We start from the raw sequence: 23,978 nt of genomic DNA on the forward strand, positions 1-23,978 counted from the left end.
CTAATGATATCATCATTTAAATCCTTATGTAATCTCGTCTTCTGTTTATGAAGTTATAGTAAAACTTAAGAATTAAAATACATCTCTTTTAATTTCTAGAAAAACCTAAAAACGGGGACTTTTCTTACTAGGATTGGGAAACTTCTGCTACATTTACTTACAGTTTTTTGTTTGACGCTTTTTCTCAACAATGTTATTAAGGTAAGTTGATAGTGACATATTTAATGTATTTTTGATTACTTCTGGCACTGGAGACAGTTTTTGCAACACTTAACTTCAAGTAATTAAATTCTTGTTTTTTTAAGCTGATTAGCTCCAGGCTTTGTTTTAACTTCTGGTAAAGATGATGATTTTGTTGGTTTAATCATTCATTTTTTTCCTCTTTAATTTTTTTCTTAGCATAACTTAATTGTATGGCAGGGTTTCATTATGATATTTTCATACATGCATGTAATGTGCTTTGATTAAATTGACTATATTTCTCTTCTCTTTTTTTTTTTTTTGAGATGGTACTGGGCTTGAACTCAGGACATAGATGCTATCCCTTAGCTTTTTCACTCAAGGCTAACACTTTACCATTTGACACACAACTCAACTTCCAGCCATTTGGCAGTTAATTAGAGATAAGAACTCACAAACTTTTTTTTGCCTGAGCTGACTTTGAACCATGAATATCAGAATCAGCCTCCTGAGTAGCTAGGATTACAGATTTGAACTGTCAGCACCCAACTAGCTCACATATGGATTGGGAAACTCTCAAGGATGCAGACCTAAAATACTAACAGCAATTTTTGTGTTCTCTCTCTCAACAGAAAATGCTTAACCTGAAGTCAGATGAACACATATTTAAATTTCTAAAGGCAAAATTTGGGTTTGGAGCAACAAGGTATGACTGAATTGAAAAATCTACATGTGTTATTTTCTTTTTCTTTGTGTGTGTGCGTGCACACACGCGCTGAGCCTTAAGCTAACCTCTGGGTTGTGGCTGTCCCTGAGCTTTTGTGTTCAGGGCAAGCGCACAACCTCTTGAGCCACAGCTCCACTTCTTGCTGTTGTGGTCAATTGTGGTAAATTGGAGATAAGAGTATCCATAGATTTTCCTCAAACCTCTATCCTCAGATCTCAGCCTCTAGAATAGCTAGGATTGCAGAAGTAAGCCGCTGGCACCTGGCTTGCAGGCTGATTTTTGAGGAAGAAAATAATGTCATTTCCTTGCCTCACATTTGTGACTTTGCTCTCCCTCTGTTGCCCAGGGATTTTGATGCAAATCTGTATCTGTGTGAAGAAGCATTCGGCCTGCTGCCTTTTAACACTTTTTCAAGGCTGTCAGATACTCTGCTCCTCTATGCCTACATCTTTGTGCTCTCCATCACTGTGATTGCTGCCTTTGTCGTTGCCTTTCACAAACTCAGGTATGGAGACTTGCAGGAACTTTACATTCTTTTTCTTGTGCTGGTATTGGAGTTGGAAGTCAGGGCCCTTAGCTAGTCTGCTCCAGGTTGGTGTTCTTACCACTTGAGCCACAGCTTTTTACTTCTGGAATTTTTTTTGCATGTGTGTGTGGTTAATTAGAAATAAGAGTCTCGCTAAGTTTCCTACCCAGGCTGGCTTTTGATTACCAGTTCTCAGACTCTTAAGTAACTAGGATTACAGGTGTGAGCCCCTAGCACCCAGCTTACTTGTGGCTTGAAGACTTTTCTGTTTCCTAAGTGTTGTTGTTGTTTTTTTTAATTTTTTTTAGGGGGGGGTCCAGTCGTGGGGCCTGTACTCTGGGCCTGGGCACTGTCCCTCAGCTCTTCAGCTCAAGGCTAGCGCTCTACCACTTGAGCCACAGCACCACTTCCGGCTTTTTTCTTTTTTTGCTTATGTGGTGCTGAGGAATCGAACCCAGGGCCTCAGGCATGCAAGGCATGCGCTCTACCACTGAGCCACCTTCCCAGCCCCCTTTTTTTTTTGGTCAGTCGTGGGCCTTGATCTCTGGGCCTGAGTGCTGTCCCTCAGCTCTTCAGCTTAAGGCTAGCGCTTTACCACTTGAGCCACAGTGCCACTTCCGGTTTTCTGGTGGTTTATTGGAGAAAAGAGTTTCACGGACTTTCCTGCCCGGGCTGGCTTTGAACTGCGATCCTCAGATCTCAGCCTGAGTAGCTAGGATTATAGGCATTAGCCACCAGCACCCGGCTTTCCTAAGGGTTTTTGTTTTACTTTTTGGTTTTGTTTTTAATTTCCTTTTAAATAGCAAGTAGTATTACTCATTTGTGTTTTGTTTCATGTTCTAAGGCATATAAAGTTGGAGTGAGCCATAATTAATTAGTATCTGCTAAAGGCTTTAAGTAATAATTGTATTGTTTAAATATATATAATCATCTTGACCAATATACTGAAAGAGGAAAATCCACTCCTGGATTTTTGCTGGTTAATTGGAGATAAGAATCCTGTTTTCCTGCCCAGGCTGGCTTCCAACTGTGACCTGAGATCTCAGCCTCTTGAGTAGCTAGGTTACAAGCATGAGCCACCAATACCCTGTTCAGTTTTTTGCTGTTGCCTTTTTTGCTGTTCTCTTTTAAAGAATTGAATCACTTTAAATGTGTACTTAATCTGCTGAGAGCTTATAATAATTTTAATCACTGATATGTTTATATTGCAACAAACATGTGTTAGGAACAAATCCCAAATTGATAAGCACTAGTTTATTTCATTTTAGGGGAAACATAGGATTAACTAAATTAAAGGGGTACATTTTAGCTTTGTTTTGTGTATCTGCTGTTTTGTTCAGTGATTCTGGAATCCAAGAGCAGGAGGGTAAGATGGGAAGATGCTCCATTGACCTGAAGCCAGATACTGCTTACAACCTAATACACACTGTGCTGTTCGGATTCTTGGCATTGAGTACAATGAGGTATTTTATTTTTATCTTGTCCATTCCTGTGATTCAGTTTTTAATCTAACCACTACTGAAGTGACTTTGTATGTGCATGTGCACACACACTCATACACACACCAGTCCTGGGACTTAATAAGCTCAGGGCTTGGGTACTGTCCCTTAGCTTTTTCATTCAAGACTGGTGCTCTACCACTTGAACCACAGCTCCACTTCCAGCGTTAGATGGCTAATTGGAAATAAGAGTCTCACAGGCATTCCTACCTGGACTGGCTTCCAACCGAGATCCTCATCTCTCAGCCTCCTGAGTAGCTAGGATTACAGGCATGAGCTACCACCCCTGGCTTCCTGCAGAGTTTCATATTAAGTTTTACTACCACTGACTATGAATCTGTGTCAGCTCCAGGGGGTGCTGTGAGGAAATGCTGACTTTCTCTCTCTTCCTGTTGTTGCAGAATGAAATACCTCTGGACCTCTCACATGTGTGTGTTTGCTTCGTTTGGCTTATGCAGCCCTGATATCTGGGGGTGGCTTCTGAAGTCCGTCCGTCTTCATAACCCAAAAGGGGTCAGTGTTGACCTATTTCCATGATAACTTTTTCATGATTCATAATATTTCTTTCCTATTGGCTCTGTTTTACTTAATTTTTTTTTAGTAGAGTCAGTATGTCAGATAAGATAAATACTAAAATGTGAAACTAGAGGGTGCTGCTGACTCAACGCCTGTAATCCCGGCTCCTTAGGAAGCTGAGATCTGAGGGTCCCAATCCACAGCCAGTCTGGGCAGGAAAGTCCATGAGACTCTTATCTCTAATTGACTAGCAAAAAAATCAGCAGTGGAGCTGTGGTTCAAGTGATAGGGTACCAGCCTTGAGTAAAAAAACTACAGGACAGTGTCCAAACAGAATTCAAGCCTCAGTGCTGACATAAAAAAATAGAAACTAGAAATAGGTCAGTGACATACTAAACTTTCCTAAGAGATTATTTTTTAATAATTTCATTGTTGTTCTGGTCCTGGGGCTTGAAATTGGAGCCTGGTACTGTCCTTTCCCTGTTCTTTTTTTGCTCAAGGCTAGCTCTCTACCACTTGAGCCATAGATCCAGATTTTGCTTTTTTAAGAAGCTAATTGGAAATAAGAGTCTCCTTGATTTTGTTGCCTGGATTAGAACCATGCTCCTCAGATCTCATCCTCCTGAGTAGCTAAGATTACAGGCCTGAGCCACTAACACTCAATGTCACGATTCCTTTAATCTTATTTGTGTTACTCTTTTTTTTTTTTTTTTTCTGGTTGTGGGGCTTGACCTCTGGGCTTGGGTGCTGTCCCTGTGCTCTTCAGCTCAAGGCTAGCGATCTACCGCTTGAACCACAGCGCCACTTCCAGTTTTCTGGTGGTTTATTGGAGATAAGATTCTCATGGACTTTTCTGTCCCGGCTGGCTTTGAAACGTTACCCTCAAATCTCAGCCTCCTGAGTAGCTAGGATTACAGGCGTGAGTCACCAACACCTGGCTTTGCGTTATTCTTGTTTGAAGAGGGCATGGGACATGTTTTTACAAAGCAAAAGGTAGATGTTCTTAAAATACTTGCAACCTAAAACGTGTCTCTCTGATACAGATCTGCGTCATACGATACTCCGTTCCAGTGTTGACACTGCTCTACCTGTGCTATAAGGTAAGACCAATTTTCTTATTTCTTAGGGGTTCCTCTGGCCAGCAGAGTCCTTGCTCCGACTCTATGCATTTTATGTGTGGTCTGGCAGGGTTTGTGGAATTCATAACACCTTCTCAGTTGGCATTGACAGGAAAACCTATATATTTCCCAAATAGTTTTTAACAAGTAAAATTAAATCATTCTAATTTTGACTACAGTTCAACTGATGAAAAGTCAGAAAGTGTCTTCAGACCTATTTTGAAATGATTAAAGTGGTTGTTTTTTTGTTTTGTTTTGTTTTTTATTTTTTCCTTGCTAAGTGAGTTAAAGTAATACAATTTAAAAGAGCTGGTGACAGTGGCTCACACCTATCATCCTAGATACTCAAAAGGCTTAGTTCTAAGGATTGGTGTTCAAACCCCAGCAGGATAATAAAGTCAGTGAGATTCTTATTTCCAGTTAATCACCAGAAAGCTGCAAGTGAGCTGTGGCTTAAGTGGTAGAGCACCAACCTTGAGTGAAAAAGTTAAGCACATGCATGTTTGTGCACGCACGCGCGCACATACATACACAAACACACACACACACACACATATGTACACAAAAATGGATTAGAGGATTGAGAAGGCATCTTACTTGGTTCTACATATTTTACTAGATGCTGCCTTCATAAGAGGTCTGGAGATATACATACATACATATATATACACACATACATATGTGTATGTGTATGTGTCAGAGATTAAGCTTTGGGTGCTAAGTGTGGTGCTATACACCTGTAATCCCAGCAGTTGGGAAACTGAGACAGAAAAATCAAGTTCAAGATCAAGCCTAGGTTGCATAGTGAGACCTTGTCTCAAAAAAAATCTGCCAGGCACCAATGCCTCACGCCTGTAATCCTAGCTACTCAGGAGGCTGAGATATAAGGATCAAGGTTCAAAGCCAGCCCAGGCAGGAACATCCATGAGACTCTTATCTCCAGTGAATCACCAAAAAACCTAAGTGGCACTGTGGCTCAAGTGGTAGGGTGCTCACCTTGAGCTAAAGAGCTCAAGGACAGCACCCAGGCCCAGAGTTCAAGTCCCACAACAACAACAAAAATCTGCTTTTTTTGGTTCATTTCTCAACCTTTTTTTCATCTGAATAGGAAGAAATGAATTTTTTCATCTTCCCAACTAAGCAATTTTGCTTCATTTCTGAGTTCCCTTACCAGAGACAGGAATCAACTGAATGGCTTGACTGCTTTGAGATTCTTTCATCCTGACTTCAAGACTTACAGGCCTTAAATTACCACCTAGAAAATGCAGATTGCTTCATCCACTTGAACTCTTGGCCTCTTTTAAAAGAAGAACTATTAGACAGGTGTCCAATAGCTCATGTAATCCTAACTACTCAAGAAGCTGAGATCTCAGTTCAAAGCCAGCCTGGGCAGGAAAGTCTGTGAAAGTCTTACCTCCAATAAACTGCTCAGAAAAAGCCAGAAGTGGCACTGTGGCTCAAGTGGTAGAGTGCTAGCCTTGAGCACAGAGAGGCTCAAGGATAGTGCCCAAGCCTCGAGTTCAAGCACCAGTACATGTGTGTGTGTATACACACACATATATATTACATATACATATATGTGTGTGTGTGTATACATATATATTTAGATTCTTTTCCTTCAAGTTTTATATTTTGAGGTCTAACAAGTGGAATTCAAACTATGATGTGGATGTTTTGACTTGGGAGGCCACGCACATGTGGAGGCTGGCCCTCATCCAAGTGGATCAGCTTTGTGTTTTCTTTGTTTTTACTTTCATGGAAGATTCCGAAAATCAAAGGCTTTAGACTAGAAAACATATATTTGCTATTTATAAGTTGATGAGCGACAAGAATTCCCTTCTCCAGAAATGGCAGCTCTGGTCATCATTATTGTCTTGCTACAAAAAATGTGAGGCTCCTATGTCCACTTAACCACCAGAAATCTAGAAGTGGAACTGTGGCTTAAGTATTCAAGCCATGTGGATACTTCATCTTCTCATAGTTTGACACAGTATAAAATCACAGAGAAGCCAACTGCTAGTGGCTCACGCCTATAATCCTAGCCTATTGAAGAAACTAAGTCCTGAAGATCATGGTTCAAAGCCAGCCTGGGTAGGAGATTCTTATCTTCAATGAACTACAAAATAAAGCCAGACTCTGATCTCCCAAGTAACCACCAAAAAGCTAGAAGTGGAGCTGTAGCTCAAGTGGTAAAGTGCCAGTCTTGATTGAAAAAGCTAAAGGACAGTTCCCAGGCCCCGAGTTGAAGCCCCAATACCAGCACATGCATGTACACATGCATGGGTATGTACACACCCCACACACACAACCTAGTCCTAAAATTAGCCTGAGCTGGGGAAGATGTTGGAAACTTCCCTGGGCTCAGCTCCTTGATGCTGGAAGCCTGCAGAGGGAAGTGGGTTCTGAATCCTGGCCACTGTATCTGCAGCTCACACACAGACAGCCCGCTTCCCTTTCTTCCATTCAGTCTTCTTGCTTTCCGTGGGATGGGGTGGATTGGTTTTTGTTTTATTTTGTTTTTAATTCCAGTTCTGGCCAGGAGTGATGGATGAGCTCTCTGAGTTGAGAGAATTCTATGACCCAGATACAGTGGAGCTGATGACCTGGATTAAGTAAGAGGATTTTTTTTTAAAAAAAAAAAAAGCATTTACATCTGTGAGTTACTTTTTCACATCACTGTAGAGCAAAGCCATTTGTTTTGAGGGGTTTTGTTTGGTTGCCTTTCTTTTTTCTCTGAATCTAATTGTAAACATTCATCTTTTTTATTTTTCTTTAAAACTGCATATTTAGAAATAACTCTTTGCATCCAAAAACTATCAGGCCAGACACCTGTATCTCACACCTGTAATCCTAGCTACCCAGGAAGCTAAGATTTGAGGACTGGGGTTCAAAACCAGGCTAGGCAGAAGAGTCTGTGAGACTCTTATCTCTAATTAACCAGCAAAAAGCCAGAAGTAGAGGTATAGCTCAAGTGGTAGGGCTCCAGCCTTAAACAAAACAAAACAAAAAAGCCAAAGGAAAACAAGAGGCCCTACATTTAAGCCTCAGTACTGGTACCAAAACAATAAATAAATAGGGCTCAGAAATGTTGGATCCAACTATATTCCAAATGCCAAATTAAAATGGGAATAAATTTCTACTTACCTCTGTTAAAATATACAGTTTTAATAAAGATAATACTGGCACAGATTTTGTTCTTGGCCAGTTTTATCTTTCTTTTCATTTTTAGTACCATTCACATTTTCTATAAATGCTAACACTTAAAAGTATCCTTTCCTTGTTAATGATTTTAAAAGTACTGTGTAGACTATAGTTAATTAGAGTCATAATAGTTCGCTGCAGAGTTCATGTTAATAACATTGCTTCAGTTCTGGCTTATTAGAAAATTTCAAACACAAAAACTGGAGCTTTTTCTCTGACTTTTTATGGGAGTAGGGGAGGTGTTTTAGTACTGGGGCTTGAACTCAGGAGCTGGGCACTCTCCCTGAGCTTTTTTGCCTAAGGCTGTTGCTCTGTCACTTGAGCCACAGCTCCACTGCCAGCTTTTTGGCGGTTAATTGAAGAGAATTGTCTCATAGACTTTCTAGCCCCAGCTGGCTTTGAACTTCAGTCCTCAGATCTCAGCCTCCTGAGTAGCTAGGGTGAGAGGTATTCAGTCACCAGCACCTGGCTCTTTTCCTGAGCACAAAATATTTTGCATCGTACTGGTTGCTCTTGTTTGGTTTCTTTGCCTCGGCCCCAAGCTGCAGAATTAGAACATATGTTTGAAAGCTTTGTTCATGAACCCTGACTGAACTGGTAACATTCCAGTACACTGTGATACTATATTCCCCTTCTTTATAACCAGAAAGCAGCTCCATAATTGCCCACAGGGAAAAAGGTGCTGCACCTCTGGAAAGCATTACCTGAGCCGTCTCCATCACTTAGAATTTCCACAGTCCTCTCAGCACTCACTCTTGACTAATGTTCACTAACCAGTACAATTTAGCACTCCTTGTGTATTAAGAGATGGTAAATGTTTGATAGCTTTGGTCTCTTGAGTGCAATAGGGAGATTTATGTCTAAAATATATATGTGTGGCTTTGGTCCCAGTGTTGGACTGGGTTTGACTAGATGCAATGAATATAATTTTTCCCCTATTTCCAGTGCCGAGAACCATGAGCTACACTTTGTCTTGGCTTATTTAATTTTCAATCATGGCCCACGATTATAGAGTAAATAATTCCTCCGGTATTTATTGGATGTAGGAGAGGAAGGTTATTCATATGTAAGAAAAGCAATCACTTTCGCATTAACTGTAGTCAACTGAAAGCTGGTGGTGCCTGCACTTGAAGGGAACTGGTATTTTCTGTTGTTAGGATTGCACCAGAGGCAGCGTTGCAGGCTGTCCTCTTTCTGGTGGCTCTTTCAGACTTGCCCAGGCTAGCATTGCATGAAGCTCCTGTCCATCAGGAATTCCTGCTAGTCATTACAAATGTACTCCAAGGGGGGCTGGGAAGGTGGCTTAGTGGTAGAGCTCTTGCCTTGCATGCCTGAGGCCCTGGGTTCAATTCCTCAGCACCACATAAGCAAAAAGAAAAAAGCCGGAAGTGGTGCTGTGGCTCAAGTGGTAGAGCACTAGCCTTGAGCTGAAGAGCTGAGGGACAGCGCCCAGGCCCAGAGTTCAGGCTCCACGACCAGACCCAAAAAACAACAACAACAACAACAACAAATGTACTCCAAGGCTGGGCTCCAGTGGCTCATGCTTGCCATCCTAGCTACTTGAGAGGCTGAAATCTGAGGGCTGGGGTTCAAAGCCAGCCTGGACAGGAAAGTCCATGAGACTCTTATCCCCAATTAACCACCCCAAAGGTGGAAGTAGAGTTGTGGCTTAAGTGGTAGAGCTCTAGCCTTGAGCAAAAGATGCTCAGAGACAGTGCCCAGGCCCTGAGTTCAAGCCCCAGCACACATACACATACACACAAAGGTATTCCAGCAGAACCCAAGGATAGCTTAGGCTGTCTTAGATTGGTATGCACTTATTCATGGTGCCTTTATTTTCATACTTTCTCTCAAAGAAGGAGGAGACAGTTATGCTGGTAATGATGATGATGAAGGATTTTTGCAGTACAGGCATTTGAACTCTGAGCCTTGTACTTGCCTCGCCTTCAACCCTTTTTACACTGCAGTTATTTTTCAGATAGGACCTCATGTTTTTGCCTCGGGCCAGCATTGAGAGCATAATCCTGTAGATAGCTTCCCAAGTAGCTGGTGTGACAGGTTCACACACGCCACTACGCCCAGCTGATTTGTTGAGATACTAAGCTTTTACATAGACTGGCCTAATACTACAAACTTCTCATTCCACCTCTCAAGTAGTTGGTTTTACAGATGTGAGCCATCTCACCCAGCAAAGGTGAGGAGAGGTCTCTTCCTGGCTTTGGAAAACTATGGATGAGCTATTAATATGCAAGCATATATTGGTCAGTATTCAGTCTCTGTAAAAGAAGAGGTCTTTACTTTTTTTGTCTATTAACAGGGACTTGAACTCTAGGCCTAAATGCTGTCCCTGACTGCTTTTGCTCAAGGCTAGTACTCTACCACTTGAGCCACAGCTCCACTTCTGCTTTCTTGGTAGTTTATGGAGATAAGTCTCCCGGCGGGGCTGGCAATGTAGCTTCGTGGTAGAGTACTCGTATCACATGTATGAAGCCCTGGGTTTGATTTCTCAGAATCACATACACAGAAAAAGATAGAAGTGGTGCTATGGCTCAAGTGGTAGAGCGCTAGCCTTGAGCAAAAGAGGCTCAAGAACAGTGCCAGGCCTTGAGTTCAGTCCCCAGGACTGGCAAAAAAAAGTCTCTCAGACTTTCTTGCAGGGGTTGGCTTCAAACTGTGATCCTCAGATCTCAGCCTTCTGAGTAGCTAGGATTACAGGTGTGAGCAACCAGTACCATCCGAGCAGTTGGCTGTTTTTCTATAATTCACAGCAAGTGAAAGATTCACATTGTTCTAAAAATGCACTCCTATTGTGATCTAATCTTGACTATTTTCCCCCAAACAATTCTTTAAATCGAAATGATCACTTTTGTAAAAATAGCTGCCAGGCATGTTTGTAGAATAAGCTTAAGTGATGATGAATATATGCCAAACAAGGGCCTATTTAGACACAAAACATGTTGGATTAATCAACATTTAGACATTTAGATTATATTTTTCTCTCTACAAAGACATTTTGATTTTTTCTTTGCTGTTTTAGTAAGCTCTTTTTTTTTTTTAATGTGTGTGTAGCTGGTACTAGATCTTGAACTCGGGTCCTCAAGCTCTCACTTGGCATTTGTTGCTGGTAGGTATGCTACTACTTGAGCTACCTCCCCAGTCCTCTTTTTTTTATTTCTTTTTTTCATAACAGGGTCTCACCAAAGAGACCCTGGTTGTCCTTGAATTCACAATCCTCCTGCTTTAGTCTCCTGAGTGCCGTTTCTAGGGCCCACACTACCATATCCAGAAGATAAATTAAAGACATGTTAATCTGCAAAGATGTTTTATGACAGTCAGGCCCCAGGATGTGGGAGCCCTAGCTACTGTGACTGTGCCCAGTGAGGACTGAGAGGTTGGCTCAACCCACTCCCTCCCTATCCCCAGCCCCTCTGTGGCAGCATCTTATACCCAGCTGCTATATGTTGTATTCCCAGGTAGATGGAGTGTGTGCGCACATGCGTGCACTCATATTTGTCCTGGCTGATTGTTTTCCTGGATACAAAGATTCTAGTCTGGCCAGTTAGACAGATCTGTAGCCAGGCACTGGTGCCTTATGCCTGTCATCCTAGCTTCTACAAGGCTGAGATCTGAGGATAGAGGCTTAAAGATATTCCAAGCTGACAAATCCAAGAGACTCAATTTAAAAAAAAAAAAAATGGCTCCAGTGGTAGAGCATCAGCCTTGAGCAAAAAAAAAAAAAAAAGCTAAAAGGACAGTACTCAAGCCACACACACACACACATATACAGAGTCTGTAGATTTGAATATTTTGAAATATGTCATGTTAAGTACTTGGCTTTACGAGATTTTCAATTGAAATAGTCTCTCTCCAGTAATGAAGCCTACATGTGCAGAATTTTCTCAATAGAACTGAAAAAAAATGCACAAAATTACTTTTGCATTTAATCAAAACTACAAAGAATTTTTATGTTTTAAAGATGATGTAGGCTAAGTTCAGTCTGTAAGTGCCTGTAAACCTCTTTTATATTTAATGAATAATTTTTGGCATTTGCATAACTGAATTTTTGAAGTACAGTTAAACAAATGTTCACCATTATTTTATAATGCTTGGTTAGGCCATTCATTCAATATGAATTGACTTGTTGAAGCTTAGCACTTCAAAAATAAGTAAGATTGGCCAGGTATCAGTGGCTCACACCTGTAATCCTAGCTAGTCAGGAGCTGAGATCTGAGGATTGTGGTTCAAAGTCAACCCAGGCAGAAAGTCTTTGAGACTTTTTTTTTTTTTGAGTCCATTCATGGGCCTGAACTCTGGGCCTGGGCACTGTCCCTCAGCTCTTCAGCTCAAGGCTAGCGCTCTACCACTTGAGCCACAGCGCCACTTCCGGCTTTTTTCTTTTTGCTTATGTGGTTCTGAGGAATCGAACCCAGGGCCTCAGGCATGCAAGGCAAGCACTCTACCACTGAGCCACCTTCCAGCCCTCTTTGAAACTTTTATCTCCAGTGAATCACCAGAAAATCGGAAGTGGAGGTGTGGCTCAAAGTGGTAGAGTGGCAGCCTTGAGCAAAAAACTAAGGGACAGTACCTAGGCTCTGAGTTCTAAAAAATGAACTAGAAATAATACTTCTTTGAAAAGTGATGGGAGCCTAGTCTGGCTGTATTAATTAGGAAACTTATCAAAGACTGGTTATCATAAGATGTTTTTCCAGCCCAGCACATAGGAATAATGCTGTAAGATTTTCTTTTAATAAAGAGTAACTTTTGGCTGCATGCCATGGCTCACACTTGTAATCTTAGCTACTAGAAAGGCAGAAATTGGAAGGATTGCAATTTAAGGCCTATCTGCATAAAAATGTTCTTTAGCCCCCATCTCAACCAGTCACTGGGCACAGTGGTACATAGCCTCCCAGCTGTGTAGGAGGCTCAGATTGGGAAGATTGTGCTTCCAGGCTAGCCTGGACAAACTGGTTCACAAAACCCCGCCTCTGAGGAAAAGACTGGGCATAGTAGTGTACACCCATCATCCCAGCTACTGTGGGAAGTATAAATAGGAGGGTTGTAGTCCAGGCAAGCCCAAGCAAAAAGCAAGACTAGCAAAAATAGCCACAGCCAGACTCCAGTGACTCATGCCTATAATCCTAGCTACTCATGAGCCTGAGATCTAAGGATCATGATTTGATTCCAGCCCAGACAAGAAAGCCTGTGAGACTCATCTGCAGTTAACTAGCAAGAAAGCTGGGAGAAGAACTGTGGTTCCAGCCAAGTGAGAACAAGAGAGCCTAAGTTTATGCCCCCATACCAGACAACAACAACAACAACAACAATAATAATAACCACAGCAAAAAGGAATGGAGACATCTAAAGTGGTGGAGCACCTGCTTTGCAAACATAAGGCCCTGAGTTCAAATTCCAGTCCTGTAAAAAGAGACAGATAGATAGATAACTAATTGCTCCCACAACATTTAGGAAACTGGAAGCTTTGTGAGACTTAACTCAAGATGTGATTGGAGCAAGCTGCAACCTTCCCATGGGCTGTGAATAGATAATGGCGTCTGTCTGCTGATACTGTAAAGCACACCATAGACAGATGTGAGAGCCTTCTTGGTGCTGGTTCCTGTTCCATTTTTCCAACAGTGTTTGGGATGTGAGCGGGTACTGGAGCCTTAGCTGCTTGATTTGCCTTTGTTGTGAAGAAGACCAGCTGGGCAGCTTCAGGCAGGGCGACCATACCAGCCCGGCTTGCTCGCCCCCTGTCAGCTCCCTCTCTGCCTCATGCTCTGCCAGACATGAGAAGCAGGCTCCTTTTCTCCCTGCATCTCAAATCTGTGTCTCGTCAGAGGACGGCCGCTTTTTGGCACTGATATGTGATGTTGTTGTACGATTATCACGAGTGGAATGGCTTGTGCCAGTTGAGAACATACAAGAGGAAAGAAGCTTGGCTTCAAACTCATGGCATTTTCTTTCATTCATATCTGTTTCGATGTAGTCTCTTTGGCAATCATAACGCCCTAGAAATGAGGTTAGCATCATTCACACGACCCAAAAATAAGTCTTTAATAACTACGGAGTGACTTCTGATCTGCAGGGTCTTTTCACTAAGGCCTGTGTACCTCCACACTTTTTGTTTTTAATCAAACCCTTCTGGTCTTGGACCATGTGGGACAAAAGTCAGACTCCCTGTAGATTGTGGGGATCTGGGGACCGAGCACATGTGTCACTGGATGTCAGGATACTGTCAGCCCCTCAGAGCAGCCCAGTTCATGCTCAGCTTCTTTCTGTCAGAATGCATGTTCTAGACCTGAGAATGTGCAGACAAGGTGTCATTTCTCCTATTGTCTGCCCATCCATCCACAAGGCTGATCAGGCTACACGTGAGTTAGGGAGGGGTCTTCAATTTGGGAGGGATAAGTGTCATCACTTAAAACAGGCTGACTTGCTCATAGACATGAAGAGGTCTGTTGGCTTACATTCATGCAAGTGCTGGTGGCCCATGCCTATAATCCTATCTAAACAGGAGGCTAAGATCTGAGGATTGGGATTCAAAGCCAGCCAGCATGGGCAGAAAAGTGTGTGACACTCTTTTATCTCCAGTTAGTCACCAAAAAGCTAGACTGACTGGGTGCTGGTAGCTCAGGAGTTTGGGAGCAGAGGGTGGCGGTTTGAAGCCAGCCTGGACAGGGAAGTCCATAAGACTTTTATCTCTAATGAATCACCAAAAAATTGGAAGTAGAGCTGTGGCTCAAGTAGTAGAGCACCAGACATGAGTGGAAAAAGCTGAAGGATGGTGTCTAGGCTCTGAGTTCAAGCCCCAGGATCAGCACATGCACACTCATGCACACATACACACGGATCAGGAAAAATTACATAAAGTAAACCGAGGTGCAAACCAGAACTCAAACCTTCTTGTTTTCTTCTCCCCTGACTCTTACTGCTCCTTCCAGTAGGTAGGAGGTTGTGAGGGTGTGATTGTCTGATTCAGTGTCTTGGAGGGACATGAATCCACAGCAGGGATTCATGCAGACTGTTTAACATCTTATAGCTCTAACACTCCCAGGAAGGCGGTGTTTGCTGGCAGCATGCAGCTGCTGGCAGGCGTGAAACTCTGTACGGGAAGGACCTTAACCAACCACCCACACTACGAAGACAATGGCCTTCGAGAGCGGACCAAAGCGGTGAGGCCCCTTGTTGCCTGTTCTCACTTCTTGTGAACACCCGGTAGGGGCTTGATTGCCCCGCGCTGGTGAAGACGGGGCTCCCTGCTGCCTGCCTTTGGCCTGCAGCCCAAGGCAGAGCCAGAGGAGAAGAGTCCAGAAGCTTCACATCTCCTGATGGGTGCTCTGATCTTATGTCCATCCACCACACGCTCCACTCAGTGAAAACCCTGACATGGCCAGATGCTGGCGGCTCACGCCTGTCATACTAGCTTCCCAGGAAGCTGATATCTGAGAATCCCAGTCTGAAACCAGTCCAGGCAGGAGAGTCCAGAGGATTCTTTTCTCTACTTACCCAGCACAAAGCCCAAAATGGAGATTCAAGTTGTAGAGCACCAGCCTTGAGTTAAAAAAAAAAAAAGCTAAGGGACGGCACCCAGGCCCTGAGTTCAAGCCCCAATACCAGCACCAAAAAAAGAAAGATTTTACCCAAGACTGTAGCAACCATGACCTCTGATTCTTTGACCTCCTTCAAGACTAGAAAGCTGCTTGCTTCCCCCATGAGCACCTCAGCTAAGAGTTGCAGCCCCCCCTAAACTCCTGGGTGGACAAGAGGTAGGAATGCATGCTTGGGTTCTGCTGCTGTTCTGATGGTATACAGCATAGCAGCAGTAAGGCAGCAAGCGACACCCCCCCCCAACCCCCCCTACCCCCGGTATCCCTGCAAGCCTGGGTCAGGGCTGCCACCCCAGGGGCTTCTCCCTAGGTGTGCTGCCAAAAGATGGGTCTCTTCCTCTGCCCCAGGGCCCCTGGGTTGTCTGATGGCCTCAGCTACCCATGTCATTTGCCCTCATTAAGCATTTGGTACCTAAAGACAAATAAATTCCTACCTGGAAAGTATGTATTTCCCAGTCCACGTGTAGCTGAATACTGAATGCAGGCGGATTGGGCATGTGTGACTCACTCACACTCTTCCCTGAGGAAATAATTATAGTATCCACCTGCAGAGCTGCAGGTGACACAAGAGAAAGAGACAGGCATTGGACCTGGGTGATCACTTCCTGTTCTTCCAACTCCCAGGTGATTGAAAAACATCCCCTTCCCTAGGTTTATCAGATCTACGCCAAGAGGTCCCCTGAGGATGTGCACGCACTCCTGAGGTCCTTCGGTGCAGATTACGTCATCTTGGAGAACAGCATCTGCTACGAGCGCAGGCACCGCCGGGGCTGCCGCCTGCGGGACCTGCTGGACATCGCCAATGGACACGTGAGCAATGGCTCCAGGCGGGGGATGATGCTGGTGGGGGTGATGCCTCCAGGTAATGCAGATCTGTTTCTGCTGGGGAGGTGTTGGAACGAATCCATGGGTCTTCTGCAGACACCTGCCCTGCTCCTTACACATAGCAATGGGTGCCAGGGGCTGGGAGAAGGGACTCCTCCCCATCTACACATAGGTCCCCCATTTCTCCTCAAACAGTAGCTCTGTTTTGATTGTTTTATAATACATGGCTTTGCAGAAAATATTTTTTAAGGATTTTACTGCAAAACCGCTTCGAAGCCCATTGCTCCAAAGGATATTTTGTTGTTGTTGTTGTTGGTCATGGGGCTTGAACTCTGGGCCTGGGCGCTGTTCCTCAACTCTTTAGCTCAAAGCTAGAGCTCTTACTACTGGAGCTACAGCACAACTTGCGGATTTCTTATTGGAGATAAAAGTTTCATGGACTTTCCTGCCCGGGCTGGCTTTGAACCGTGATCCTCAGATCTCAGCCTCCTTAGCAGTCAGGATTACAGGCGTGAGCCACCAGCGCCCGGCACTTTTTTTTATTTTAATTTTATTGTTATTATAAAGATGATGTACAGAGAGGTTACAGTTGTGTAAATCAGATAAAAACTACATTTCTTTTTGGACAATGTCAGTCCTTCCTTCCCTCTTTCCCAGCTCTTCCCCTCCCATCACTACCCACAAGTGGTATAGTTCATCTTCCACAAAGTGTCTAGTGAGTAGCACTGCTGCATTTGTTCACCCTTTGTCCCTCCATTTCTGTGCCCCCCCCCTTTATCTCAAAGACAGATAAAGGAACAAACAACATAAAAAGAAAAAGAAGCTGGTTTGTTGGTGGCTCACACCTGTAATTGTAGCTTCTCAGGAGGCTGAGATCTGAGGATCGTGGCTCAAAGCCAGTCCCGGCAGGAAAGTCCGTGAAACTCTTGAATATGTTTTTTTTGGGGGGGTCCGGTCATGGGGCCTGAACTCTGGGCCTGGGCACTATCCCTCCACTCTTCAGCTCAAGGCTAGCACTCTACCAGTTGAGCCACAGCACCACTTCCAGCTTTTTGCTTATGTGGTGCTGGGGAATCGAACCCAGGGCCTCATGCATGCAAGGCAAGCGCTCTACCACTGAGCCACCTTCCCAGCCCCAGTCCGTGAAACCCTTGTCTCCAATAAAACATCAGAAAACCAGAAGTGGCGCTCTGGCTCAAGCTGTAGAGTGCTCGCCTTGAGCTGAAGAGCGCAGGGACAGTGCCCAAGCCCCACGACCGACAAAAAAAAAAAAAAAGGAAAATGAAAACAGCAGCAAATTTTTTAAAAATCTCATCTCCATTTCCTGGAATTCATTTCGATACCTATTATTTTGTATGATCAGATGCACATAGACATTGTATCTTTGTGATCCTCTCCTAGGAGTATCCTCCTTTGGACTTACTGTGTGTGAATGCCTAGAGTCTTGTATCATTTATCATGTCCCTGTGTATTTTAGATCTAGCTTCCACATATGAGAGAAAACATTCACCATTTTCCAAAGCTTCTTTTTCATTGTTTTTTGACAGTATAGGCATTTCAGTTGAGGGCATCTTGCTTGGTAGGTAAGCATTCTGCCATTTAAGCCATGCCTCCAGCCCTTTTATTTTTTTCTTCAAACAGGTCCTCACATTCATGTCCAACTGGCCTGAACTGTGATCCTCCTCTTTACACTTCCCATACAGCTGTGACAACAGGCCCATGTGACCACACCCTGCTTTTTATTGATTGAGATGAGATCTCACAAATGGTTTTGCCCTTCATCTTGAATGGTATATAACTACTTAAACATAATAAAAATATAATATTAAAATATTTCTTAAACAAGTTTTTGTCAAGGCTGATCTCATACCATGATCCTCCTAATCTTACTCCTAAGTAGCTAAAATTATAGGTATGAGCTACCATGCCCAGATTAGCATTTCATTCTTTTTTTTTTTTTTTTAATCTTTTCTTTTTGGGTACTGGGGGTCAAACCCAGGACGTTGCATTTGCTAGGCAAGCGCTTTGCCAATGAGTTACATCCCAGCCCGAGCATTTTATCCTTCAGCAAAGCCAGTACCTATTGGTCCTATTCATGTTCTGTTGTCTTTTATGAACGTGATGTATTCATTTGTTTATTCAAGCATGGTAATATATACATGTAATCCTGGCATTTGAGAGACTGAGGCAGAGGAGTTGTGCAATTGAGGGCATCCTGTTGTACGCAGTGAGACCCTGTCAGATATATGAAAGATAGATAATAGATAGGTATGCAGGTAGATAGATAGATAGATAGATAGATCATAGATAAATGAGTGGATGGATAGATAAGATAAAAGTGGATATTTAGGACAAAATAATGGCATTTGCAGGGAAATGGATGAAGCTAGAAGGAATCATGTTGAGCTAGGTAAGCCAAGAGCAAACAGACAAACGGTACATGGTCTCCCTGATAAGTGGATGCTAAATCCAAAATGTTAGGTGATACGACAAAATTAACAGGACTTAAGAAACAAAGAACTCCCACTCATCTGGTCGAACCACTACTAAATATCCCCATGCTGCTGATCACATGTATGGTATATATGTGTACACTGTTATATGTTATAGACTGTGATAGACAGTTTGCTCCAGGAAAGTTAGAATGAACTTGTGACTTTAAATGAGCATCATTATTCCACAATACTGTGAAATTTGGGAAATTATGTAATCATTTAATCACAATAAAAAAAAAAAAGAACCTCGGGGAAGGTAGGGAGGGAAGGGATGGCAGGGGGAAAACAATGGAGGAGGTAACAATGCTCAATAGGAAGTACACTCATTACCTTGCTCATGTAACTGTAACCCTCTGTATAGTATCTTTACAATAAAAACTTTTAAAAAATAGCAAAAAAAAGTGGATATTTAGATAGATAGATCAATTGATCATAGCTTGAGATCGATAGAGTAGATACACCTTCTCCCCACCACTATGGCAGTCATATCTGCATTTGTTTTGACTTTAGGTGATGGACGGCCCAGGAGAGAACGATCCAGATCTGAAAGCTGCAGACCACCCTCGCTTCTGTGAGGAGATCAAAAGGAACCCACCTCCCTACGCAGCCCACTTCACTAGAGTATTTCAGAACAAGACCTTCCATGTCTACAAACTGTCCACAAACAAGTAGTGGAGATTCCTGCCCAGTCTCTCGGTTTTTTCCTCACAGGAGACTGCAGGGGGCTGAGGCTCTGTGGCCCGGGCTTCCTGTGAGAGGCAGTCTCTGGTGACTTGAGATGTCCTACAAGTATTACACAGTGTCAGCGTCTTCAGAAGCATCTTCCAACAGGCTTTGGGCGCTTTCCTGTCTTGTGTCTCTTTGTTCCATGTTCTTTTTCTGGGTCCAGATTTGAAAGGCATTTCATTTCAGGCTGAGAATCTTCACTTTGGTCCACTCTGGTGGAATGGGATTAACAGGAAGAAACGTTAAGTTATTTAACAGGAACTCACTAGAGAAGAGCAGTTGGTGGCTTTTTACAAAACTCTTTTTTTTTTTTTTTTAGCCAGGCTCCCAGTGACTCATGCCTGTAATCCTAGTTAGTCATGAAGCTGAGATCGGAGGATCATTTTTCAAAATGAGTCCATACAGGAAAGCCCAGGAGACTCTGACTTCCTATTAACCAGTAAAAACCCAGAAGTAGAGTTGTGGTAGAGCACTAACCTTGAGCAAAAAAAAGCTCAAGGACAACACCCAAGCACTGAGTTCAAGTCCCAGGACTGGCATGCACACACAACATACATACAAAGGATTTTTTTTTCCTGTGTCACTTAGTATTTTTTAATGTTCTTCACTATTGTAATTTTAACATGAACAGCAACAGAAAAAAAAATCATGTCAGGTTTTTATATGTATCGTAAAGTATTTTGTTGTACTCTATCTGAAATGTTTTCAGTTTCCTGATATTGTCATACGTGAAGGGAAATGTGTGTGCATCTGTGAAAGTTGGGCATAGAAGAATGTGTTCCCAGGGCTGGGAATGTGGCTTAGTGGTAGAATGCTTGCCTAGCATGTATGAAGCCCTGGGTTCCATTCCTCAGTACTACATAAACAGAAAAATCCAGAAGTGGCGCTGTGGCTCAAGTGGTAGAATGTTATCCTTGAGCAAAAGAAGCTCAGGGACAGTGCCCAGACCCTGAGTTCAAGCCCCAGGACCGACAAAAAAGAAAAAAAAAAAAAAAAAGAAAATGTGTCCCCAGTTCTTCATGGCCCCACCATCAAGAGGCAGAAGTATATGGAGCCAAAAAAACAGAATTTGTGACTTTAGACTTTAGTTTTATTCTTTTAAAACTTACTGAATACTCTCTCCTGCAAGTGAAATGCCCATCTTACTTCATTTTCTACCCATTTCAATTTACTGGGCTTGCAAATTTTGTAAATTTTTACATTTTTAGCCTTTTTTGTAATTTTTACAGCCTAGAACCTTGGAAAGCGTAGAACTGCTTTTGAAGCATTCTATCCTGTCAAGTTGACCACTCAGTCAGCATTACCATACAAGTTAGTCTAACTTGTGGTCTCCAACCCTAGTGAACAGGTCTTGGTGACACAATTTTCTTCTTCATCAAAAGCTAGCCAAGTGCCTCTAAGTCATGCTTGTCTGTAGATGACCAAAAAAAAAAAAAAAAAAAATCATGTGTACCTACTCAAAATTTGTAATAGTTGCTTTTATCATCTTATCATTTATAATAATAGGGACATGTAAAAATTGCTGATTAAAAAGCATTTCCTCTACTTAATTGACTCAAAATAGCTAATGAAGCCCAGCACTGGTGGGGTCATCCCTGTAATCCTAGCTACTCAGGAAACAGACCTGAGGATCATGGTTAGAAGCCAACCTGGGCAGGAAAATCCATGATACTCTCCAATTAACCAGCAAAAAAAAAAAAAAACTGGAAGTGGAGCTGTGGCTCCAGTAGTAGTAGATAGAGTGCTAGCCATGAGCATAAAAAGTTCAGGAACAGCACCCAAGTTCAAGACTGGTAACTTTGTTCCCTGTTCTTTCCAATTGGGAAGGATTTAAATGTTACTCCTGGCAGTTGGACTGTAGTAAATGGCCATAGGCATGGAGTTGGATAGCGTCATGTGTACAGATTTCTATTTCTAGTCACTACTTTCTAAAAAAAAACAAAAAATGAAAAAAAAAAAAAAACCCTTTAACTTGTCTTGTAGAGCACAGGGGATTCTGCTTTTATCAAAAACATAGTCAAAAAAGAAATTGACAAAGTCAGCAACTAGTAGCTTACATCTATAACCTAGCTCCTCAAGAGGCTGAAAGCTAAGGATTATGGTTTGAAGCTAGTATAGGCAGAAAAGTCCATGAAACTCTTATCTTCAGTGAACCACCACAAAGTCAGATAAGTGGTAAAATGCCAGCCTTTAACAAAATGGATAAAGGGCAGCACCCTAGCCCTGAGTTCAAGCCTCAGTACTGGCACACACACACACACACAATCTGTTACCTTTTCAGGTATTTTTTTAATTTAAATTTTCCTATCTGTCTTAGACATATTGGGAGTTTTGATTCTTGGTATACAAGGATTTTATCTGTTTGTTACCACATGGGCAGTGACTTTCTTTTTTCATCGTGCCATCATTGCCAAAACATGTAGTGTTTGCTCTTTAGTAAAAAGCATAAAGTGCCAAAAAAAAAAAAAAAATTGCGAGACAAACTCCACACATACACTCTTTCCCAAAACACTGTGAGCGTGTACATAAGTTTTTATTTCCCAGTGACCAAATTTCTCCGAGCACAATGGGAGGTATTTTTAGCACCTGGGAGGTTTCTTGTGTCTGGTCCAGCTCTGGTTCCCAGACTGTGCCAGAGACCCACAGCTTAACCACCCCCACTGACCCCCCTGCTGTACCACATGTGTTTCAGGGCTGTTTGATTTTTGGTAATAACAAATGGTTAACAGACTTGCCATAGGTGCTGGGCTCTGGTGCTCATGTCTGTAAACCTCACTGTGCAGGAGGCTGAGATCTGATAGTTCAAAGCCAGCCTGGTCAGGAAAACCCATGAGACTCCTCTGCCCACCAAAAAACTTGAAGTAAAGCTATGGACCAAGTGATAGGGCACCAGCCTTGAGCAAAAAAGCAGCTCAGAGATAATGCCCAGGCCCTGATTTTAGGCCCCAGTAGTGGCACATAAAAATAGTAAGTTTAGCAAGTAAGTGGACAATTGAAGATTATAAGCAATACCTCTGTACTTGACTTGTTCAGCGTCCAGATCCTGCTGCTGGTCATAGCCAGCAGCAGAGACCACACTCTGGAAAAAGTCCTTGCTGCTTCTACAAAAGGACCCAGGGTACTGTCAGAGGGGCTTTTATAGAGAGGCATGAACTAGAGATGTGAGTCCATTTGTTCAGCGTGGACAGATGTTTCTGACCTGTGAATGTTGATCCCTGGCAAAGAGCACGTGTAGGTATTTCCTTTGGTCTGCAATCTTTATTTCAATGAACCAAAAGGACAAAAATGTTCATTCCAAGTACATATTAACTCTCACATGTCCAAATTGCTGGGCACTGGTGGCTCATGCCTCTTAGCTACTCAGGAGACAAATCTGAGGATCTTGATAGGAGTCCAGCAGAAAAGTCCACGAAACCCTTATCTCCAGTTAACCAGCCAAAATCCAGAAGTAGAGTTGTTGCTCAAGTGATTGAGTGCCAGGCTTGAATGAAAAAACAGCAAGAGAGACCCTGTGTTCAAGCCCCAGAACTGGCACATACATTACACACACACATATCCAAATTTTAACTCATCTGTGACCACAATCTACTTGAATTGTCAGAAACATATTTTAGAATTTTAACTCAGACCTTGGAATGAATAGGAAGATGTTAGAATGTGCTCAGATTTTTATGTATTGACAGATGTGGTCACAAATATTTTCCCATGTGACCAGCCTTTGTCATGAGTGGAAAACTCAAGATGAGAGTGGGATTGGAGGTGTGGCTCAGGTGGTAGAGCACCTGCCAAAGAATGAAGTCACTAGATAACCAAGATTGAGTCCCGGTAAGGGAGTGGGGAGGCGGGTAAGAGATGAAGGAGTGGCTTGTTTTCTTATTGATTTTCTGTTTTGTTCATCTTTTGGGTAAAGCCTTACAAAGAGCTTTTATAATTTGTTGTACTAAATGATATGGAAATTGTATACTAAATAAAGCTCTTTTAGATTACACATAATTGTGTCTTTTTTTCCCCCCCGGTCATGGGGCTTGCACTCTGAGCCTGCATGCTGTCCCTGCAGTTCCCAGATCTCAGCCTTCTGAGTAGCTAGGATTAAAAGGGTGAGCCACCAGCACCTGGCAATTGTGTGTCTTTCAAGGTCTTTGAAGGTCAAACACCAAAGAACCTACTGATCAATGTGAACCTGTGGCAGGGATTAAATGTCATTGTTAAAGGAATTAGGTTGGGGAGGGAGTGTTGGTCCTGGGGCTTGAACTCAGGGCCTGGATGCTGACCCTGAGCTCTTTTTGCTCAAGGCTAGTGCTCTACCACTTTGAGCCACAGCTCTACTTGCAGTTTTCTGGTGGTTAATTAGAGATAAAAGTCTCAAGGCCTTTCCTGCCTGGGCTGGATTTGAACCATGATCCTCAGATCTCAGCCTCCTGAGTATCTAGGGTTACAGGCATAAGATACCAGGCATAAGATACCAGTGCCCAGCTGGACTTTGATTTGATAGTTGATTATTACTTTCACTGGAATCTCAAGAGTAGTATTTCAATGGAATTTATTGTCCAGGAGATAA

At 42.8% G+C, this 23,978-nt stretch overlaps 1 protein-coding gene across 1 annotated transcript in view; it reads left to right on the forward strand.

The window, feature by feature from the left end:
* Dpy19l3 (dpy-19 like C-mannosyltransferase 3) overlaps window positions 1-19,764 on the forward strand; it is a 44,769-nt gene extending 25,005 nt beyond the window's left edge. Inside the window, exons 10-19 of the mRNA XM_042668175.1 lie at window positions 100-201; window positions 813-886; window positions 1,254-1,412; window positions 2,774-2,896; window positions 3,334-3,445; window positions 4,492-4,548; window positions 7,096-7,178; window positions 14,807-14,939; window positions 16,026-16,184; window positions 19,205-19,764. Of these exons, the coding sequence (XP_042524109.1) occupies window positions 100-201; window positions 813-886; window positions 1,254-1,412; window positions 2,774-2,896; window positions 3,334-3,445; window positions 4,492-4,548; window positions 7,096-7,178; window positions 14,807-14,939; window positions 16,026-16,184; window positions 19,205-19,366 (1,164 nt within the window). The 3' untranslated portion in view covers window positions 19,367-19,764. The remainder of the gene's footprint in view (window positions 1-99; window positions 202-812; window positions 887-1,253; window positions 1,413-2,773; window positions 2,897-3,333; window positions 3,446-4,491; window positions 4,549-7,095; window positions 7,179-14,806; window positions 14,940-16,025; window positions 16,185-19,204) is intronic.
* The last annotated feature ends 4,214 nt before the right edge of the window (window positions 19,765-23,978 follow it).

The sequence above is a fragment of the Dipodomys spectabilis genome, unplaced genomic scaffold, assembly GCF_019054845.1.
Source record: "Dipodomys spectabilis isolate Male_0828 unplaced genomic scaffold, ASM1905484v1 ptg000422l, whole genome shotgun sequence".
Lineage (NCBI taxonomy): Eukaryota > Metazoa > Chordata > Mammalia > Rodentia > Heteromyidae > Dipodomys > Dipodomys spectabilis.